The following is a 17,757-nucleotide window of genomic DNA, read 5'->3' on the forward strand; positions in this document are numbered from 1 at the left end:
CACCGCCCTCAGCCCGCACAAAGCAGGAACTTGCGGAACTGATTTCATAATCTCAAGCTCCTCTTTGAGAGAAAGTCTTCTACATGCACTGCTCTGTGTGTTCTTCAACACGAGATTAACTAAGCTGTAGCAAACCAAACACGGTTATTCAAAAGCCTTTTGCATTTTATGTATGCAGCAGATCAGCCATAGGAGCCACCAAGAGATATAATCCTGCCTCCAGGAAAGGCAGACTGCTTTACTGCTGGAACCACCTATGCCAAAAGCAGCTGGCAGATGATGCATTACACACAGGTCAGGCAGCGAGAGCTCACATCCTGCCCACACAGGACCTGGGGGAACATGAAGCCAGCCTTCCCAGGCACCTCCACACTGCCAGGGAACACAGGGTTACCCATCTCAGGCTCACAAAGCCCCCCATCACCAAAAAAGCATTAGCCCCAACTTCAAGCAGCTCTTTGTTCACAAGCAGGTGCCAACCACCACACCACCAAGGAGCATACCATGTTTGCCAGGTCCCACTGAGCAACTTCCCCATCCTACCAACCCCTGGCCCTCAAACTCGCCTCTAACCCAGCCAAACACATCACCTGGCAAGACGTCACGTTTGCTTTTTGTGACAGGAGTGGTGCAGACTCCACTGAAATCCAAAGAGTTGTCCAGCATGGCGTTTATTCGGCGAAATATATCTGCATTGCTGCACGTGGAAAGAGCAGGGGCATCCGGGCTATCCCAGCAGTCTTTTATGCTCCTCCCAGTATCTTCCTTCTGGTAAGAAAGAAGAAGCATTAGTGTTAAGCACGCTACTACTCACCACCCTACTTTCAACACATTGTGGAAAGCCTGGATTGCCTCCAATACTCATATTAGCTTTAGCTCCAGGTCTTCGCAAGGTTCAGACACAATTCTTTGCACTAAAGAAACAGTTAAGCAAAAGGGTCAGCAATTTGCCAGCACTGCACGCCAGACCAGGGCCGCCCCAGTCACAAGCAGGCACCAGCTCACTGAAACTGGGTGAACTTTAGACCAAGAGCCACAGCACCCAAACCCATTCAACTGCTAACACAAGCTCCCTGCCTTCCTTCCGCACAGCACTTCACACTGAGGCACAGACCGCACTCCTCCTCCCCAGGATCAGCTTCCTGACACCGGGGGACACTCATGGTCAAGGCAGCCACCACCTGACACCACGGGGGTTCCTCCCGCACACGGTACAGCTCACTTCACCGCTCTCATTTTGGAGCTCCGGACAACATCTTGGAAAAGCCAAGTCAGCAGCCACGCAAACGCTTCAGGCTTATGGAAAAAGCCAGAGTTCCCAGCTAATCGAACAGCCCCAAAGTCCTGAGGTGTCACTCAGCAAGGTGAAATGAATCCCAGTCTTCTCTTTAGTTAGCAGCTGCTTATCAGAAGGGGGTTACCCAACAACAGCTCTGCTTTATCACAATCCTCCACCAGCACCGACCTACCAGTTTCAAGGTTTTTTGGGTCTGACCATCCTACTACAAGCCAGGGCTCCCAGTAAAGCTTCTTCTGCATGCCAAGAGCAAAACCCTCCTGCTTCTTGGTGCCAGTCCAGAGACCCAGCAGCAGCAGCTGCTTCCCCCAGCTCTGCCTGCAAGCCACTTCCACACCCAGGCTTGCTTCAGTGCAGCTGCACAGCACTCAAGCCCTTGCCACTCTAGAAGCTGCTAAACAATCTCCATCCAGCATTTTTGGACCACAGGCAAGTCTCCCCGCCACCCAAAAGCTACTGCAGCAGAACCCTGCTCCTGAACACGCTGAGCAAGCAGTATTGCCATCAATTAAGACGCACATTAAAGAGAAGCGCAGGAAGGCACAGCCACTCCGGTTTTGGCCTCTGGACCAGAATCCCTGCCATTAAGCAAATCTAGCTGGAGCCAAATTCAAAGAACTGAATCACAGCTAGGCTGGCAAACAAGGCCTCTGCTACTCCAAGACACACAAGAGCCTATAGCTTTAAATTGGGCCATCTGTATTTGTCAAGGAGCCGTTTAATCCATCCGCCATTTGGATGTGATCCTGCAAGTTTGGGGCCTGCCTTCCCCACACTTCTGCTCTGCCCAGCAGCACGCCTGAAGCACCAAGCTGGTTTTCCTTTTCAAATGATCCTGTACTGATCTTTCCAGCATGTGGCCTGTAACTGGATGCAAGAGGCAAGCCTAAACCAAATTTCACATGGAAATGGGAACTTGGCCCAGCCTGAGCACGGGACTCACATTTCCCCCATTCCCCACCTTGTGGGCAGTTTTACTGCCATAAAGCACTCTCAGTTTTCCACGTCCCGGTCAACTACAAGCAAACAAACCCATCCTGGAGGAGGCAGCAATAAGCCAGGGAATTGTCAACTCCTGTGATGCCTCCAGGTAGGAGGCAAGCAACTGATTCAGGATTTCAGCCTGCTTAAGACTATTGCATCTAATTCAGCACCACTGCCTGGGATATTTGTCTGGAAAAAGACCCAGCCCACCCTCAGATAAGGCCCTGGAACTCTGTCAGCACAGCACAGGAGCATTTACAAGCCAAGAATAAACAGGTAGGGCTCAAAGCAAGCTTCAGGCAAGAGTAAACAGGCAGAGCAAGCTTTAGGTCATCTTTATAAAAAGCAGCTGAGGAGTACAGAAGCTCAATTTAAGAGAGTATTGCCAGTCATCTTTAATAAAAAGGAGTGCCGCATCAGGCTGTTCTGGCACAAGCGTGAAATGCCATATTCTCCTCATGTTACTGCTACAGAACCTCTTAAAGCAGGAGGCAAAGCTTTTTCCTCAGAGTTTGTGCTAGCAGGACAAAAATAAACTCCAGTGGCCAACCAAATGCCTGACCTGTTCCTGCTCATTTAGCATTTGATGCTTCCCACAGCTGGCAGCACCAGTCCTGCCACAAACAAGAACAAAAAACAGCAAGAGGATCGCCAAGCATTTTTACAGAATTTCCTTTTACTTAAAGAGCTTTTAACTTTAAAGACTGAAGGATATCCTAGAGATACTGCAGGCACCACCGACTTCAGAGCTGGCATCCAACACTTTGTGTAGGCAGTGGCTCGTGTCTCTGCATCTTCCCTGGTGAAGCTCACCCACCTCCCTGGCCCCCCAAGCCAAAAATACTCCTTTAAAAGAGCTCTGCAGGTCTCTGAAGCATGCAGGGTCCAAACGACTAGACTACACAGGCTGCTGAACAGAAGGAATTCACAATACATAGCTGGAGAAAACATCCACATCCCTTAGTCTCACCAGGAGTTAACACCAAAGCACAGGGAAATGTTTGAGGCTGCGTGCTCCAGAACCTGCTCCATTCTCACCTTGAGCAAAGAAGCATTTTTGAATGCAGCGAGGATTAGCTTTCAACACTATCTTGAAGGACTTTGCTGACCAGAGCAATACATCAACAGTTACACTCTTGCTCCTCTGGACCACACCACAGCAACTACAGCCACAGCCCACACTTGAAGCTGCCCCCCCCGCCTTCACCAAGGCATGAAGATCTGTGCCCAGTGCGCTACAAGGCTCTGAAGCCCCAGGGAGGGACCATCAGGTGCCAGACACTTGTAGCACCACACTCCAAACAAAAGCCACCTGGGCAAGATGGGGAGCACCTGGCTTGATGTGAAACAAGGCAAGAAGTTGTTTCTGCTCCCAGAGAGCAGCAGAAAGACAACTAGCGTGCCACCTCACCTGCTTGCTCTGCATCCAGAAGCTGGCAGCCAAAACATCATTGTACCTGCAGCCATCAGGTCCCTGGGGTTCATGTCTTATCAACCCCTCAAAGCCATGACTGCAGCAGCACTTAAAGGAGATCCCACACAGGACACCCACAAGACACGGACCTGCAGCAACTCAGTCCATGGAACAATGTCTGCTCACGTAAGCAAAAGCCACTAAAGATATCTAAGTGGAAACAAAGGCACCTCCACAGCTCTGACATAGACACACCTGAAGGAAACCTAGCATTTAAACAGCAGATAATGAAATCCCATGGCCAGGAAGCACCCCCAGCACTGTGCAGGATTAGGATATCCTAATCCTGAGGGAAGCTATTAAACACAGCTCAGCTGCCAGCATAACCAAGATGTGCATTAGCTCCTTAGGAACAGGCAAGGCTCGTCCACCCCAGCTGCGATTCAGCCTTTACTCATTATGCTTTCCATGGAAATCCCACAGAGGCAGCATCATGCTGATGCCTGAAGGGGTTCTCAGCCAAGAGGGTCTTGAATCCTGAAAATTTAAGACGTTGTTAAAATAGCATGAGTTTCAACATAACTAAATCAAGATGGCTCTACACTTCAATCAAAAGCAGCTCCAGAAGTCTCTTACTGGCATGCTTTGCTTCCCAAACCAAAGTCAGGTACACCAACAGAAAGCACTACTCTGATGCAACTGTTCCTACAAATCAACGCTGCTTAATGAAGCAACAATTTAACATGCCCAGCCCATCCTGTCCAGCGCTCTCACCACCAGCGGGGCCACACTTCAGCAACTGCTCCATGGTTTGCATGGAGAGAGCCTCGAACACATCTGCCTGGAAACAACCCTGTTTGGAAAAGACTTCGTTGGATTTACTTTTACGTGGGAGCGCTGACTTCAGAATTACACCAGTTTTACCAAAATTCCTGTTTTGAAAGAAGTTTCACTGCTAAGCACCTACTTTTTGGTAGTTTGTTTTTTTTTTTTTTCCCAGAACTGAATACTTCGAAACTATTATCCAAGCTGCCTTAGAAACAAGTAGCAACCCAAACAGAGGCTTCAGCACACTATCAACATAGAAGAAGGCCCAGGGAGAGCACTCCAGCTGGAAAACCTAAGAGCCCTGAACATTACCTGAATGAAACATTACCAAAGCATCACCTCCACCCTTCGCACAGCTGCAGCTGCCACCGCTTGCATCCCCTTCTGTTGCCACACGGCTAGCCTATTAACCAACCCACCTCAACGAGCACTGAGTTTAGCTGGGTATTAAAAAAAAAAAAAAAGAAGTGAAGCCTGGAGAACACTCCGCACAGGTGTGGGAGCACAGAGAGGGTGCAAACTACTACTAAGTAAAAAACACGCAGACCTCCCTCTGCCTACAAAAAGGGGTTTTAAGCCATTAAGTGAGACCATGATACACCAACAACTCTTCAGGGGAGACCCCGCGGGCGGGGGGGTTTCGCCTCAGCGCGTAGCGCTGAGGCGAAACCCCCCCGCCCGCGGGGTCGCCCCTGAAATCTCCTCAGCGCCCCCTTTTCCCGCCCAATCTCCTCAGCGCCCCTTCCCGCCCAGCGCTCACCCGCCGCGCGCCGCCAACGTGCGAAGCCACGTGAGGGGGCGGCGGGCGCGGCGAGGAGGGGGAAGAGGAGGAGGAGACCGCGCGCCGCGCCGCCCCGCCCCTTCTCCCCCCCCCCCCCCCCCCCCTCCTCCTCCTCTTCCCGCCCGCCGCGCGCCGCCTCAGCACGGCGCTCGCTCGCTCGCTCACCGGCGGGAACGCCATGGGCGCTGCACAGGGCGGGGGGGGGGGGGGCGGGTCTCGAGGGACCGGCGGCAGCGCCGGGCTCCGGCCCCCCGCCGGGTTTTTAACGCGGCCGCGGCGCATGCGCGTGGCGGCGCTGTCCCGCGCGGCCGCCTCGCGCCCCCTCACGACGCCGCCGCCGCCTCGCGCCCCCTCACGACGGCCGGCGGCCGTTGGGCGGCTCCTGACGGGGGGGGGGGGGACGGTGAGGGCTGGGTGCGGGCTGCGTCGGCTCCGCTCGGCGCCTGGGGTGCAGCTCTGGGAGCCCCGGTACGAGAGGGAGTCCGGATCAAGGGGCTGAGCAGCCCTGCTGTGAGGAGAGGCTGGGAGGGCTGGGGCTGCGCAGCCTGGAGAGGGGGATCGGGGGGGGGGGGCTCGTCCCTGGCTGTAAATACCCAGGGGAGGGTGCGGAGGGGACGGAGCCAGGCTCTTGTCAGCAGTGCCAGGACCAGAGGCGCTGGGCGCAAGCTGGAGCCCAGCAGGATTTCCGTCTGAACATCGGGAAACGCTGTGCTGTGCCGGTGGTGGAGCACTGGCGCAGGCTGCCCAGGGATGTGGAGTCTCCGTGGAGATTCACATCCCACCTGGACACGGTCCTGGGCAACCCGCTCCAGTGGCCCCGCTAGAGCAGGGGTTGGACCACGTCTCCCAGAGGTCCCGTCCAACCCAAACCACCCTGTGGTTCTGTGGTCCGGCGTAGCCTGTGCTCGTTCTCTCCCCCCCTGTGCCCGGCTCCCAGGGCTTGTCAAGGGCTGAAGGCAAAACTGGGGCTCTCTGGAATCTCACCCAATTGCTGGGAGGGGAGAGCTGGATAAAGAGACGTTTTTCCTTCTTTTTCTCTCGAGTTTAGAGACGAAATGCCTCCTGGTGCCGGCCCTGCAGTGGCATGGCAGAACAGACACAGCCCTCACGTAGCAGGCATTTCTGCAGTCAAAACACCAGTGATTCTGCTTTGAACAGACGCCTGGAAGCCTCCCAGGTCTCCTCAGGTCAGGGCCAAGCCTCCTGCCCTCTGCCAAGCAAGTGCAGGTGTCCCTGATGTCCCTGCAGCAGAGCCCGGCGGGGGACATTTGGGGACTGGCCCTGCCACTATACACACAGAGTAGAGAAGGGTGCGGGTTTGAGGAGAGCTTTATTGGCCATAATAAATAAGGTTACACTGGGTGACTGTGGCAAGAGGTGAGGGACTAGAGCCACCGTGTCCTCACCGAGCAGGACATTGTCCTATCCTGCTCCTTCTTCCCAGAGGCAAAGCCAGCCTGGGTATCACTGCCTCCTGTCCCACTTGTGCCGCCATGAGTACTGGGGTGGGGAATAACCCCGGAACAGGGACAGGAGGGTTTTGGGGAGTGGTGTGGGGCAGAGGGGATGGGGGTGTGTGGCAGGGCCTGGCTGTCACTGCGCCAGGGCCTGGACGATGTCCTTCACCAGCATGGTGCCGATCACCATCTTCTCGCTGTTGACGGTCAGCTGGGCTGCGGCTCCCTCTCGCCGCTCCAGGGTGACGAGCACCAGGCTGCCACTGGTCACCGTCTTGGCCGCAAACCTGCCCGCCAGCAAACACAGGGCATCAAGGTGAGCTGTGCTCCTCTGTCACCCTCCTGTCCCCTGTCCCCAGCCCCTGGGATGCTCCAGTGGGGGCTGGGGAGGTGTCTGCCACCAACAGCCACTGTCACAGTGGGTCTGGGTGCAGGTTCCTGCATGCTCCTTGTCCTTATGGAAGCTCTGAGCGTCCCCATAACTGAGCTGATTTGATTTGGGTCGGACTGCAGGGGTGACAGTGCCTGCCCAGTCCCCAGGCTGGACCTTGCAGTGGGTCACTGGCATGGCACAGTCCCCAGGGAGCTGAGGTCCCCTGGGGTGTCTGGTTACCTGTATTCATTGTCAGCTCCGCAGGGCACACGTCCCACGTTGGCAGCCGAGGTCACTTGCTGGACGATGGCGTGGTCACTCCGGCATTTCTCAGGCAACGTCAGCTTCTCCGTGATCTCGCTCATGCCCGTGAGCTTCCCTGGAGCAGGCAGCAGAGCCCCTGCCTGTCTCTGGCCATGCACCCAACCCTGCGCCCACCACTGACAGCAGTCGTATCCCCACCAGCTCCCATTTTGCTGTCCCCAAATCAAGCCCTGGCTCCTGTCCCCTCCTGTCCTGCCCCAGGCTGAGCTCTGTCCCAGGCCACCTTGTTCCTATGGTTTGCGCATGGCCTCACATCCAGGTTCCCATGAGGTCCCAACATGCTGTCCTGCTTGCTCCTCTCCAGCTTGGCAGAGATGGATTTAGGAAAAACCTTTCCTCCGTGACCCTTTCCGGGCTTGTCCCTGTCACCATGCCCGGTGGCAGCAGCCTGCAGCCACGTCCCTAGAGACGGGCTCCTGCAGGCAGCAGCACTGCGGGGCGATGGAGCCAGGTACCACAGGGCACTGAGCACACCCCAGCATCTCCAGCTCACCACAGACCCCGTCTGCTCTGGGAGCGTGGTGACGGAAGGCCAGGGTGTCCCCGTCACTTGCCACAGGGTGACATGAGGTTCCTGTGCTGGGCAGAGGTTTGGGGACCCCGTGCAGCCCCGTGGCACTGTGGGGCAGGACGGGACATGGGGGTGTCCCACCGCCCCCACACCCCATTGGGGCACCCCGGTGCCCAGAAGGGAACAAGGGGAGCTACTCTAGGGCCAGCCGAGCTGCCACTTACCCTTGCCCTGCCGCGTGAGGTGCTCTGTGCCACGGCACGGGTGGCAGGGGGACAAAGCATGCAGTGAGTGCCACCGTGGGGACAGTGGGTGGCCCCCCACCCTGGCCCCGGCCCCCACTCACCCTGCTCCTTCCTGAACTCGTTCTCGCTCATGAAGACGGGGGCCATCAGCTCCCCCACTGGCGGCTGGATGGAGACGTAGAAGTGACGCGTGTGGGTGCTGGGGACACAGGCAGGTGAGAGGGGATGCACGTGAGGACCTCCCCCTCCCCCTGCCTCAGGCAGAGGGACAGCTGGAGGGAAACTGAGGCACAAAATGGCTCAGGAATAGGGAACCCATCAGGCTGGACCTGGGACTGCTGCCACCTCCTTGTCCCCTGGTGCCTGTCTCACTGTCCCCTAGAGCACCCCATGTCCATCCCAGTGTCCCCTCTCCCCTGGAAAGACCCTGGGGCGCATCCTGGTGTCCCCATCCCCTGGAGAAACCCTGTACTTGTCTCACTGTCCCCTGGAGCTCCTCATACCCTGTGCTGCTGTCCCTTGTCCCCCAGTGCCCACCCAGCTCTCCCCAGTGCCCTGGAGGACCCCACGTCCTATCCTTCTGTCCCCCAATGCCTCATCCTGCTGTCTTTGTCCCCTGCAGTTCCATGTCCCTTGGAGAGATGTCAGTGCCCATCCCACTGTCCCCATCCCCTGGGACACCCACCCTGTCCCCTCCCGCCTGGCGCTGGGCACTCACCACAGCTGGAAGTTGGCTGCCTGAGTGGAGTCGCAGAAGTCGATGCCCATCACCACGCTGGTCGTGTCCCCAGGCGCCAGGCACTCTGAAAGCACACAGCTGTCACCATGTCCCACCTCCCCTCCGCGGGCTGTCCCCCCCCATCCCTCCCGAGCACCAGTGCTGTGCCGTGCCGTGTCGTACCGATCTCAGGGAACTCCTGGATCCGCATGCCCGAGAGCGGCTTGGGCTCGCTGACCCGCAGGCTCTTCACCTCGGCGTCGGTGTTGTTGGAGATGTGGATCTGGACGGCCACCATGTGGGGGTCCCCCGGGAAGGGCCGGCGGCTGAAGCAGTACTCAACTGAGAGCCCCTCGCCCGCCATGCGGTGCAGCAGCTCGTAGGTCCTCACCGCACCGAACGCCGGGCTCATCAGCTGCCGGGGACCGAGGGACGATGTGGGCCACTGAGCCCACCCCATGGCACCCGTTGGGTGTTAGGGACCCGCAAGGGGATGTGAGGGACACTTACGGTGGGTGCCAGGGAGGTGTCGGTGAGTGTGAGGCCCTCCAGGTCGGTCACCAGGCTGGTGGAGACGATGCTGGTGGAGGGGACAGGCTGGGGAGGTGGGGGAGTGACTGCAGGGAGAGGAAAGATTTAACAAAGCTCCGATGAGCCACAACCCCATGGGGACACCACATGGGGACAGCCTCGGTGCTATAGCCCCCTGGGGACAGCCCCATGGGGACATCACATGGGGACAGCCTCAGTGGCATAGCCCCATGGGGACACCACGTGGGGACAGCCTCAGTGCTATAGCCCGTTGGGGACAGCCCCATGGGGACACCACATGGGGACAGCCTCAGCGGTGTAACCCCATGGGTACAGCTCCATGGGGACAGCCATGTGGAGACAGCCCTAGTGGCACAGTTGCAGGGGGGAAGCCCCTCAGATACCACCCACAAGGACAGGCACGTGGGGACAATCCCATGGGGACAGCCGTGGTGGCTCAGCCATCTGCTCCACAGCCATCCTCATGGGACAGGGGCCATCCAACCCCCAAGTCCCCACGTTCCTGCTCACCCAAAGACTCCACACAGCCTTGTACCTCCCCACCCCAGGTGTCTGTGCCTCAGTTTCCCCAAAGCCAACACCGTGACCATCCCATGTCCCCTGCGGCCACTCACAGTCATCCAGGTCAAGCAGCGAGATCTCCTTGGGGCCAGCCCTGCTGCTGGGGGGCTACAAAGAGGCAGAGAAATGGGGAGGGGTGAGCAGGGGGGCTGGGGTCTCCCTGGCCTCCCTCCCAGCCCGGTCCTCACCACCTTCCTCCGCTTAGCCTCCACCATGGCTGGTGCCTCAGTGCCAGATTCTGACCCTGAAGAGCTGCTCTCGGAGGCGCTGGCCTCCTCTGACGAGGTCTCTGCATGGCCCTTCCTCCCCTGAGGTCCTGCTGCCTTCTTGACCTTCTTCCCCTCAGTCTCCTCCTCCTCCTCGCTGGGGCTGCAGGGAGAGGAGGCTTTAGGGGAGGCCACCACAACAGCTCAGCCGGGGGGGCCACAGCCTCCTTGGGGTACCTGCCCGCACTCCCCGGGGAGGAGGCCTTCCGGGGGCCTCCCTTCTCCTTCGTCTTCTTCCTCTTCTCCTCCTCCTCCTCCTTGTCCTCTGACTCCCCGCTGCCTTCCTCCTCATCCTCCTCATCCTCCTCCTCGCTGCTGGAGCTGGAGCTGCCGGAGCTGCTGCTGCTGCCGCTCTCCTCGCTGACGGACTCAGGCTCTGCAAGGAACACAACTCAGCCGTGCTGCTGCGTCCCCCCACGTCTCCACCATTCTTCGCTGTGTCCCACCACATCCCTCCACTGTGTCCCATGTCCCCACAGCTGCCCATGGTGCCTTACAGCGTCCCCACATCTCCCCCCACATCCCTGCTTCCCCCTGCCAGATCCCTCCATGTCCCCCATCCCCACCACGATGGGATGTTCTCATCATGGTGTCCCCTGCCTGGTGTCCCACCATGGTGGCATCACCAGGTCCTCACCACTGTCTGCAGACTCGGTGGGCCCTGACTCTCCCTCTGAGTCAGAGTAGAAAGGTTTCTCCACTTTCTCCTTCCTCTTCTCCCGGCTGGTGCACTTGGTCCACTCGGGAACCTGCTGGCACAGGGCTTGTCAGGGTTGTCACCCTTGGGTGGGGTCCTAAACCACCGCCTTCACCCTGCTCCTGCCCCCAGGCAGTTGCGTGGTCACCAGAGAGGGGACATGGGGCATCTGAGCAGCACCTGGGCCCCTTCTGGGGCTCTCCCAGGGCCCCAGTGTGACCACCCCACCATAGTCCCTCATGCAGCCCAGGTTGCCCCACGCACCTCCACATTCCTCACGGAGGGGTCAGGGGCTTCATCTGGCCAGTCCGGCAGCTCCTGGTACCCAACAGCCTTGGTGTTGAGCAGGTGGGACAGGGAGCCCAGCTGGAAATGGTCCCGATCTATGGCAGGACGAGAGGTGGCGGCAGCTCAGGGCCAGCTGTGCAGCACCAGGGTGACATCTCTCCCTGTGTCCCCATGCCCTGCAAGCAGGGTGGGTACCTTTGAAGGAGGACTCCAGGATGGGAGCAGGTTTTTGGGCCAGGAAGAGCTTCTTGGCATACTTGTTGAGGGCCCCGCTCTTCTCGGTGGGCACAATGAGCTGGCGGATGAAGCGAGCCCGGTCGCGGATGTCATAATTCTGGTCGTACTTGGCCAGGTTGAGCACGTACTGGGTCAGCAGCTTGCTCTGCATCAAGGGGCACGCTCAGGGCCAGCCTCTTCCTCCCACTGGGGAAACTGAGGCAGGCCATGGGACTGTGTCCCCAGGAACATGTCCCCAGGTACCTGCTTGGAGTTGGTCAGGTAGAGCTTGGCCGCCAGGTTGATGACCTGCAGCTTGACGATGTCCTCCTCATTGGTGAAGGACTTGGCCATCTTGCGCAGCACATCGGGTGCTATCTTGGGCACGTGCTCACAATACTCGCCAATCAGCCACAGGATGCTGGCCCGTGCCATCGGCACCTGCAAAACGCCCTCGGGAGTGTGGCGTCGCTGTCACCCCCTCTGGTCCTGGGTGCCACGCAATGCCCCAACCCACCTGGATGTTGTCGGTGAGCTTGGCCATGTGCTTGATGATCTCGCTGTGCTGAGCCGGCTGCATCTGCAGCAGCTTCTTGATGACCACCACGGATTCAGCCACCACCAGCTCTGTGAGCAGAGACCTGGCCTCAGCGGAGTCCTCCCTGAGGGAGATGGAGCCCCCATTTCACCCCTGCCATGAGTGCTCACCATCCCGGTTGGAGAGGAGCTGGACGAGGCCGTTGAGGCAGGTGTCCCGCACTTTCCCGATGTTGGTGGCACAGCGCCCGATGGCTTGGATGGTGGCTGCCACGAAGTCCTTGTCCATGCTGCGGATGTAGGTCTGTGCAGGCACAGCATGTCACCCGTGTGCCAGCACTGGGTGTCCCCCGCATGTGGTGGCCACACATCAGGGCTTTTGGAGCCATTCATGGAGTTAGCACATCAGTCCTTTCCTCCCAGTGGGATTCTTCTCCATCCCCCCCATCCCCCCCCAAGGAAGTATTTTGGCATCCATAGCCACGACAGAGTTGCACCCTCAGACTGCCTGGGGTCTCAGCATACCTGAAACTCACGCAGGATGGTGGAGATGTTGGTCTCGTTGGCCAGGTTGGTGAGGACCTCCAGCTGCAGGAAGAAGAGAAAGACTGTCAGCTTGAGACATGTCCCAAGGACACCAGATTCACAGTGTCCTCCTGTCCCCAGAACATGGAAGATGGCTGCTCCATGGGAAAGAGCTCCATGGAGCCCACAACCACCAGTGATGGGTCATGCCAGGTGTTTCCAACTCACCTTGAGGATCTTGATCTGTGTGGGGTCTGTGGAACGGATGTAGAAACTCTTCAGATAGGGCTCAAACATCCCCTGTGCAGAGAGCCAGCAGTATTAGTGACACTGATGTTCCCAACATGCTAAGGCCACCCATGGGCAGGTGGCCCTGGCAGTCAGCTGCCGGCCAGCCCTCATTTCACTCCAGAGTTAATGGGGCTGACTGCTCCCGTACCAGGGCCAAGACTCACCCGCCTTTTAATGGACATGGTGGCCACATTCTGCAGCACAACATACTGGACCTCGCTGTGGAGACAGAGAGGGGACTGCCATCAGCGGGGCAAGCCAGACGTCCCTCCCAGCATGTCCGCATGAAGACAGAGCAGGACCCACCACCAGGGTGATGCCACCGTGATGCTCCCACCCTTTATCTGGGTTGGGATGTTTGGGAGTCTCCCCCAGGGTCTTGGGGCTCCCATGGGTCCCACTGGCCATGTTCTGTGGGGTGGGAGACCACCAAAACCCAGGTGCCACAGACCTGTGACTCCGCAGGAGCCGCACCAGTGCCTTGGCGATGACACCAACCTCTGCCTTGGGTGCCAGGTGGAAGTAAAGCTGTGCCACAGCCATCACCACCTGTGGGGAGACACCTGCATGTCACACATGTGGACATGGGGACATCCCAGGGGACAGCTGTGTCCCCCAGTGTCCCACCCAGCAACTGCCAGAGGAAACCCAGCCCTTGGGAAGTCTACCACTGGAGGTTCCCTCAAGACTTCCCCAACACCCTGGTGGCTTCTTGGCTGGTGGGGACATCATAAGCCCAGGTTGGACACTACTGGTGGCCTTGGGGACAGGGCGGGAGCTCACCGCAGCGTTGCGGCTCTGCAGCAGGGGCTTGGTGTTGCGCAGGAGCAAGCGGTGGTCAGGGTCCATGACATAGGGCTTGCGCTTGGCCAATGAGGCTGCCTCCGCCTTGGCATCCTTGGTGTCCTCTTCCTCAGAGCCATAGAAAGCCTTCTCGGCACTCTCCTCCAGCAGGGATTCCTGCCAGCAGCACTCATCTTCACCCCACCACCCCACCCCAACCACAGTGGCAGAGCAGCAGGATGCACCGTGACACCAGAGCATCCTTGGTACCAAGGTGGCCGGGGGCACCCTAAGGCGTCCAGGACACCCTGAGGCTCCCAAACTCACGTTCTGGTTGGGGCTGAGGAACTGGGTGCGCGCGTAGCGGGTCAGCATGTTGATGATCACCACTTGGCCCCACTCCTCCACGTCGATGAGCAGGTTGCAGAGCTTGCGGTAGTTCTTGTGGATGAGGTCGATGCGCTCTGGGCAGACCTCCTCAAATGCCATCACCACGCTGCCGGCCACCAACTGCAGAGGGAAAGCTCAGGGTTGCTCACTGGGTTGGTGGCATCTCCACAGGGATGCTGGTTTGGTGGGGATGGTGACATCCCCTTGAGGGGATGGCTTGGTGGGGACATTGTCACCCCCACATTTTGGGGGACGGAAGACATGGCGCCCTGCTCACCGTGGTCTTGTCCGCCAGCAGCTTCTCAATGACTTCGATGAGCTGGTCCTTCTGGTCCGAGTCGAGGCTGTGAGGGAAGAGTGAGATTGGTGCGGGTGGGAACACATCCAGACCCTCAACTCCTCCACCCCTGCTGGCACCAAGCAGCTGGGACCCCCCCACCAGGGTCTGCATTCCCAAAATTTAGCAACAGAAAGACGCACAAAGCCTTCCATGAGTTTTCCCTGTTCTCAGCAGCCGTCTCACATCCCCCCATTACCTGTAGAGCTTGGGGATGGCATGGGCAGCCGTCTTACGCACGTATGGGGACATGTCTGATGCGGCCTCCTTGATGGCCAGCATCATGATGGGTACGATGATGGGTACACGGATGCTGGAGAGGACACGTAGCGCGCTGGCACGGATCAGCTGGTTGGGGTCCTGCAGGGACATAGGCATTGCTGAAGCGAGCTGGGACAGCCTCGCAGCCTCCCCTTTTGCCCCCCAAAGCATCCAGCATGCCCACCTTGAGTCCTCGCTGGAAGGTGGAGATGGAGAGTAGGGCCAGATCCTGCTGCTCCTCCGCGTAGCGCACCAGGTACACGTACACCAACTTCTTCACCTGCGGGGTGGAGTTGGCCAAGGTGGCAGGGACCCCCAAACACCCGCAAAACCCTCCCAAACAGGGAGCATCCCAAGCCCCAGGGACACCCATGGGTGCAACCTCACCTCAATGTTCTTGCAAGCGACATTCTTCACCACGGCCGGGAAGAGGTCAGAGGCATTTTTCCCCCGGGCGATCATCTAGGGAATGAAGGAGCAGTGTGACATGGGGTGGCTGGCACAGCATGGCACGGCACAGCACGGCATGGCATGCAGCAGCTCACCGCCACGATCCTCTTCATGGCCTCCAGCTTGAGTGAGTCCTTGTTGCTATCCAGCATCTCCTTGAGGTCATCATGCCTGCACCGTACCAGGGTGGAAAGTCCCATAGACCATTTCTAGCCATTTTTATTCCTTTTTTTTGGCCCTATCCCGTGGGAGAGATGCCTGCGCCGTGCCAGCAACCTGACCCTCCAGTGCCGTGCAATATTGATGGGGCAGGAGTTGGGTTACAGCCGTATGAAAAAGTAACCGAAGGGACTTGCATGGCACTGGCCACCAGCTCTGTCCCCATCCCGGCCATCAGCTGGACATCCCTTGTCCCCTCCTGGGCATGATGGTGCAGATGTGCCAGTGCACCCTAACAAAGAGTGCCCTGGAATGGTCAAATCCAGCACTTTTGTCACCGTTGTTATTTCTTATAAGGCTGTTTGCCATCTATGTTCCTTTTATAAGGCACATCTGTCCCCACCAAACCAGAGGGGAGGGTGCGGGGGGGGCGCTGCAAGTCTGCATCCACCCACAACAGCCCCATCATCATCAAGGGACAGCAATTTTCCCCAAAGAGCACAGATTTGCACCAAACCAGCCCCAGCATTTAGTGACACCCTTCTGGGGCATGCCACATCCCAAAGCCTGCTGGAAAGATGCTCAGCCCCAGCCACCGCTGCCACCATCCTCGGGGGGGGCTCCCTGGGGGGAGGTCTTACCGCGGCGGCTGCCCGGTGCTGGTGGCCACCTCGTCCTTGGGGACAGCCAGTGGCCGCAGCTCGTCGGCGCGCAGGGCGCTGTAGCAGGTGGGTGGCCCGGCCTCAGTGGCCAGCACTGGGCTGGTCACCTCCTCGGCCGCGTCACCACCTCCCACTGTTTTTGGCCGCAGCAGCTTCTGCACGGGTGGCAGCGAGAGCATCGCTGCGGCCAGGGGTGGCACTGGGGACAGCAGGGACAGTGGCAGGGCTGTGGCCCTGCTCCTCCTCCTGAAACCTGATGCTGGGCTGGGTTGGGTTGCGGTGTCAACCCAAGAAGGCCACCACGGGGTCTCGCGGTCCCAAGTGCCACCTGCCCCACAGCTAGGGGGACATGGCAGGGACATGCTTCCCCGGGGACTTCCAGTGGCTCATCTGCAGGTGGGGACATCCCCAAGGGGATGGGACAGATGTGGGTGTCCCAGCTGGGTGATGGGGTGGCACCTGGGGGGCACGGGGACAATGACAGATCCAGCATGGACACTGCCAGGCTAGGGGACATTGCCAGGGGCTCAGAGCTGGGGAGAGTGACAGAGTGGGAGACACTGCTGGAGTGGGGGGAAAGTGACAAAGTGGGGGACATTGCCAGGGGGTCAGTGATGAGGGACAGTGCCAGCAGGGGGACGGCCAGGGCGTGAGGGGGGGGAGATGGTGACAGTGTGGGGGATGCTGCAGGGGTTTGGGGTAAGGGACACCGCCAGGCTGAGGGACACTGCTGGGGGGGGGGGGGGGGGGGCAGGGGGAGAGTGACAGAGTGGGGGATGCTGCAGGGGCTGGGGAGGGGGACACAAGGAACCCCACTTTCCCCTTTTACACTGCCTCCTCCCCTGTCCCCCGTCCCCCCCCCCCCCCCCCCCCCCCCCCCCCCGCTGTTCTGCATCCCTGTGCCCCCCCAGCAGCTGCTGGCCACAGGTGACATCCGCCGCCCCCGTGCTGCTGGGACCGCGGGCTTGGCGTGGGTGGGGGGCATGGGGACTCTGCAGCCCCCCCGTGCCGCAGCAGATCTCAGATCTCCGATCTCCCCCCCCTCCCCCCCCCCGATCCCCTGGTCCAAAACCCAGCTTTTTCCCCTCAAACCGCCACTGCATCCCGGTGGCCTTTGCAAAAAGTGATGCGTCCCCATCCTTATCCCCAGGCGTGTCTCCATCCCAAGGCGGGGGGGGCACCACCAGCCTGCTGCTATTGTCCCCAAGGTGTCCCCGCGTCCCCCCCCCGGCCCCATCCCCACCTCTTGTAGTCGGAGGCGAAGATGCCGCCGCTGGCGGGGTCGTGGCCGTACTCAGGCTCCCCCAGGCTGGAGGAGCCCCCCTTCTCCTCGCCGTAGGCCGGGCTGGCCGCCATGGCGGTGCTGGCGCAGGCTGGGATGCGCAGGCCGCGGACGCCGGCACTGATGTCAGCGTCGTGCGGGGACGGCCACCGCTTAAAGGCACCGGGGAGAGTGGGTACCCACGGCACCCACCCTACCCACAGCACCCGCAGCACCCGCGGCACCTGCGGCACCCACGGCACCCTGGGGGGATGCTCGGCGTAGCGGGGCCGTGTGGTTCTGGGGGATGCTCCCACGTGGCTCCCCCCCTCCCCCCAAATATAAAAAAAGGATAGGAGAGGTGGGTTTGCTCCCCCAGAATGGGGTGGTCCCCAGTCCTGCGTTTTAAAAGTGGGCATCGCTTGGGATCTTGTTATTTCGGACACTTGTTTTTACTATTTGCGATATCATTATTTGGGATATCATTATTTGGGATATTATTTGGGATATTATGTCAGGATATCTTTATTATTATTCAGAATATTATTATTATCATTGCTGTGATTTTCACCATCATCATCACTATCAT

The 17,757-nt window shown here is 59.0% G+C and overlaps 2 protein-coding genes across 8 annotated transcripts in view; both read right to left on the reverse strand.

Annotated features, from left to right (window-relative positions):
- CPEB1 (cytoplasmic polyadenylation element binding protein 1) overlaps positions 1–5,522 on the reverse strand; it is a 36,251-nt gene extending 30,729 nt beyond the window's left edge. For 2 of the 5 annotated variants that reach the window (XM_067003638.1, XM_067003637.1), the window contains exons 1-2: positions 5,470–5,522; positions 591–768 (exon numbers count right to left, since the gene is read on the reverse strand). In XM_067003638.1, coding sequence (XP_066859739.1) covers positions 591–768; positions 5,470–5,484 — 193 coding nt within the window. In that variant the 5' untranslated portion in view covers positions 5,485–5,522. Of the gene's footprint in view, positions 1–590; positions 769–3,692; positions 4,213–4,835; positions 4,854–5,283; positions 5,303–5,469 lie in introns of those variants that run through there. The other 3 variants (XM_067003642.1, XM_067003641.1, XM_067003639.1) reach the window with 3 other exon arrangements.
- A 1,093-nt stretch (positions 5,523–6,615) lies between these two features.
- AP3B2 (adaptor related protein complex 3 subunit beta 2) lies at positions 6,616–17,493 on the reverse strand. 3 transcript variants are annotated; one of them, XM_048081516.2, is made up of 28 exons: positions 17,151–17,493; positions 15,182–15,257; positions 15,024–15,098; positions 14,821–14,916; positions 14,575–14,735; positions 14,316–14,382; positions 13,976–14,158; positions 13,649–13,825; positions 13,317–13,414; positions 13,030–13,084; positions 12,803–12,874; positions 12,575–12,637; positions 12,221–12,353; positions 12,030–12,139; positions 11,777–11,953; positions 11,492–11,678; positions 11,273–11,391; positions 10,949–11,060; positions 10,489–10,687; positions 10,237–10,414; positions 10,099–10,153; positions 9,443–9,549; positions 9,116–9,347; positions 8,933–9,017; positions 8,316–8,413; positions 8,194–8,217; positions 7,375–7,513; positions 6,616–7,048 (listed from the first exon to the last, which is right to left on the reverse strand). In XM_048081516.2, the coding sequence occupies exons 1-28, from the start codon at positions 17,261–17,263 to the stop codon at positions 6,898–6,900; spliced, it is 3,342 nt and encodes a 1,113-aa protein (XP_047937473.2). In that variant the 5' UTR covers positions 17,264–17,493; the 3' UTR covers positions 6,616–6,897. The 3 variants fall into 3 exon arrangements, with proteins under 3 accessions (XP_047937473.2, XP_047937472.2, XP_047937474.2); XM_048081515.2 differs by having other exon boundaries at positions 10,234–10,414; positions 17,151–17,492; XM_048081517.2 differs by lacking the exon at positions 8,194–8,217 and having other exon boundaries at positions 10,234–10,414; positions 17,151–17,492.
- Positions 17,494–17,757: the final 264 nt, after the last annotated feature.

Source organism: Anser cygnoides, chromosome 11 (genome assembly GCF_040182565.1).
Source record: "Anser cygnoides isolate HZ-2024a breed goose chromosome 11, Taihu_goose_T2T_genome, whole genome shotgun sequence".
Taxonomy (NCBI): Eukaryota; Metazoa; Chordata; class Aves; order Anseriformes; family Anatidae; genus Anser; species Anser cygnoides.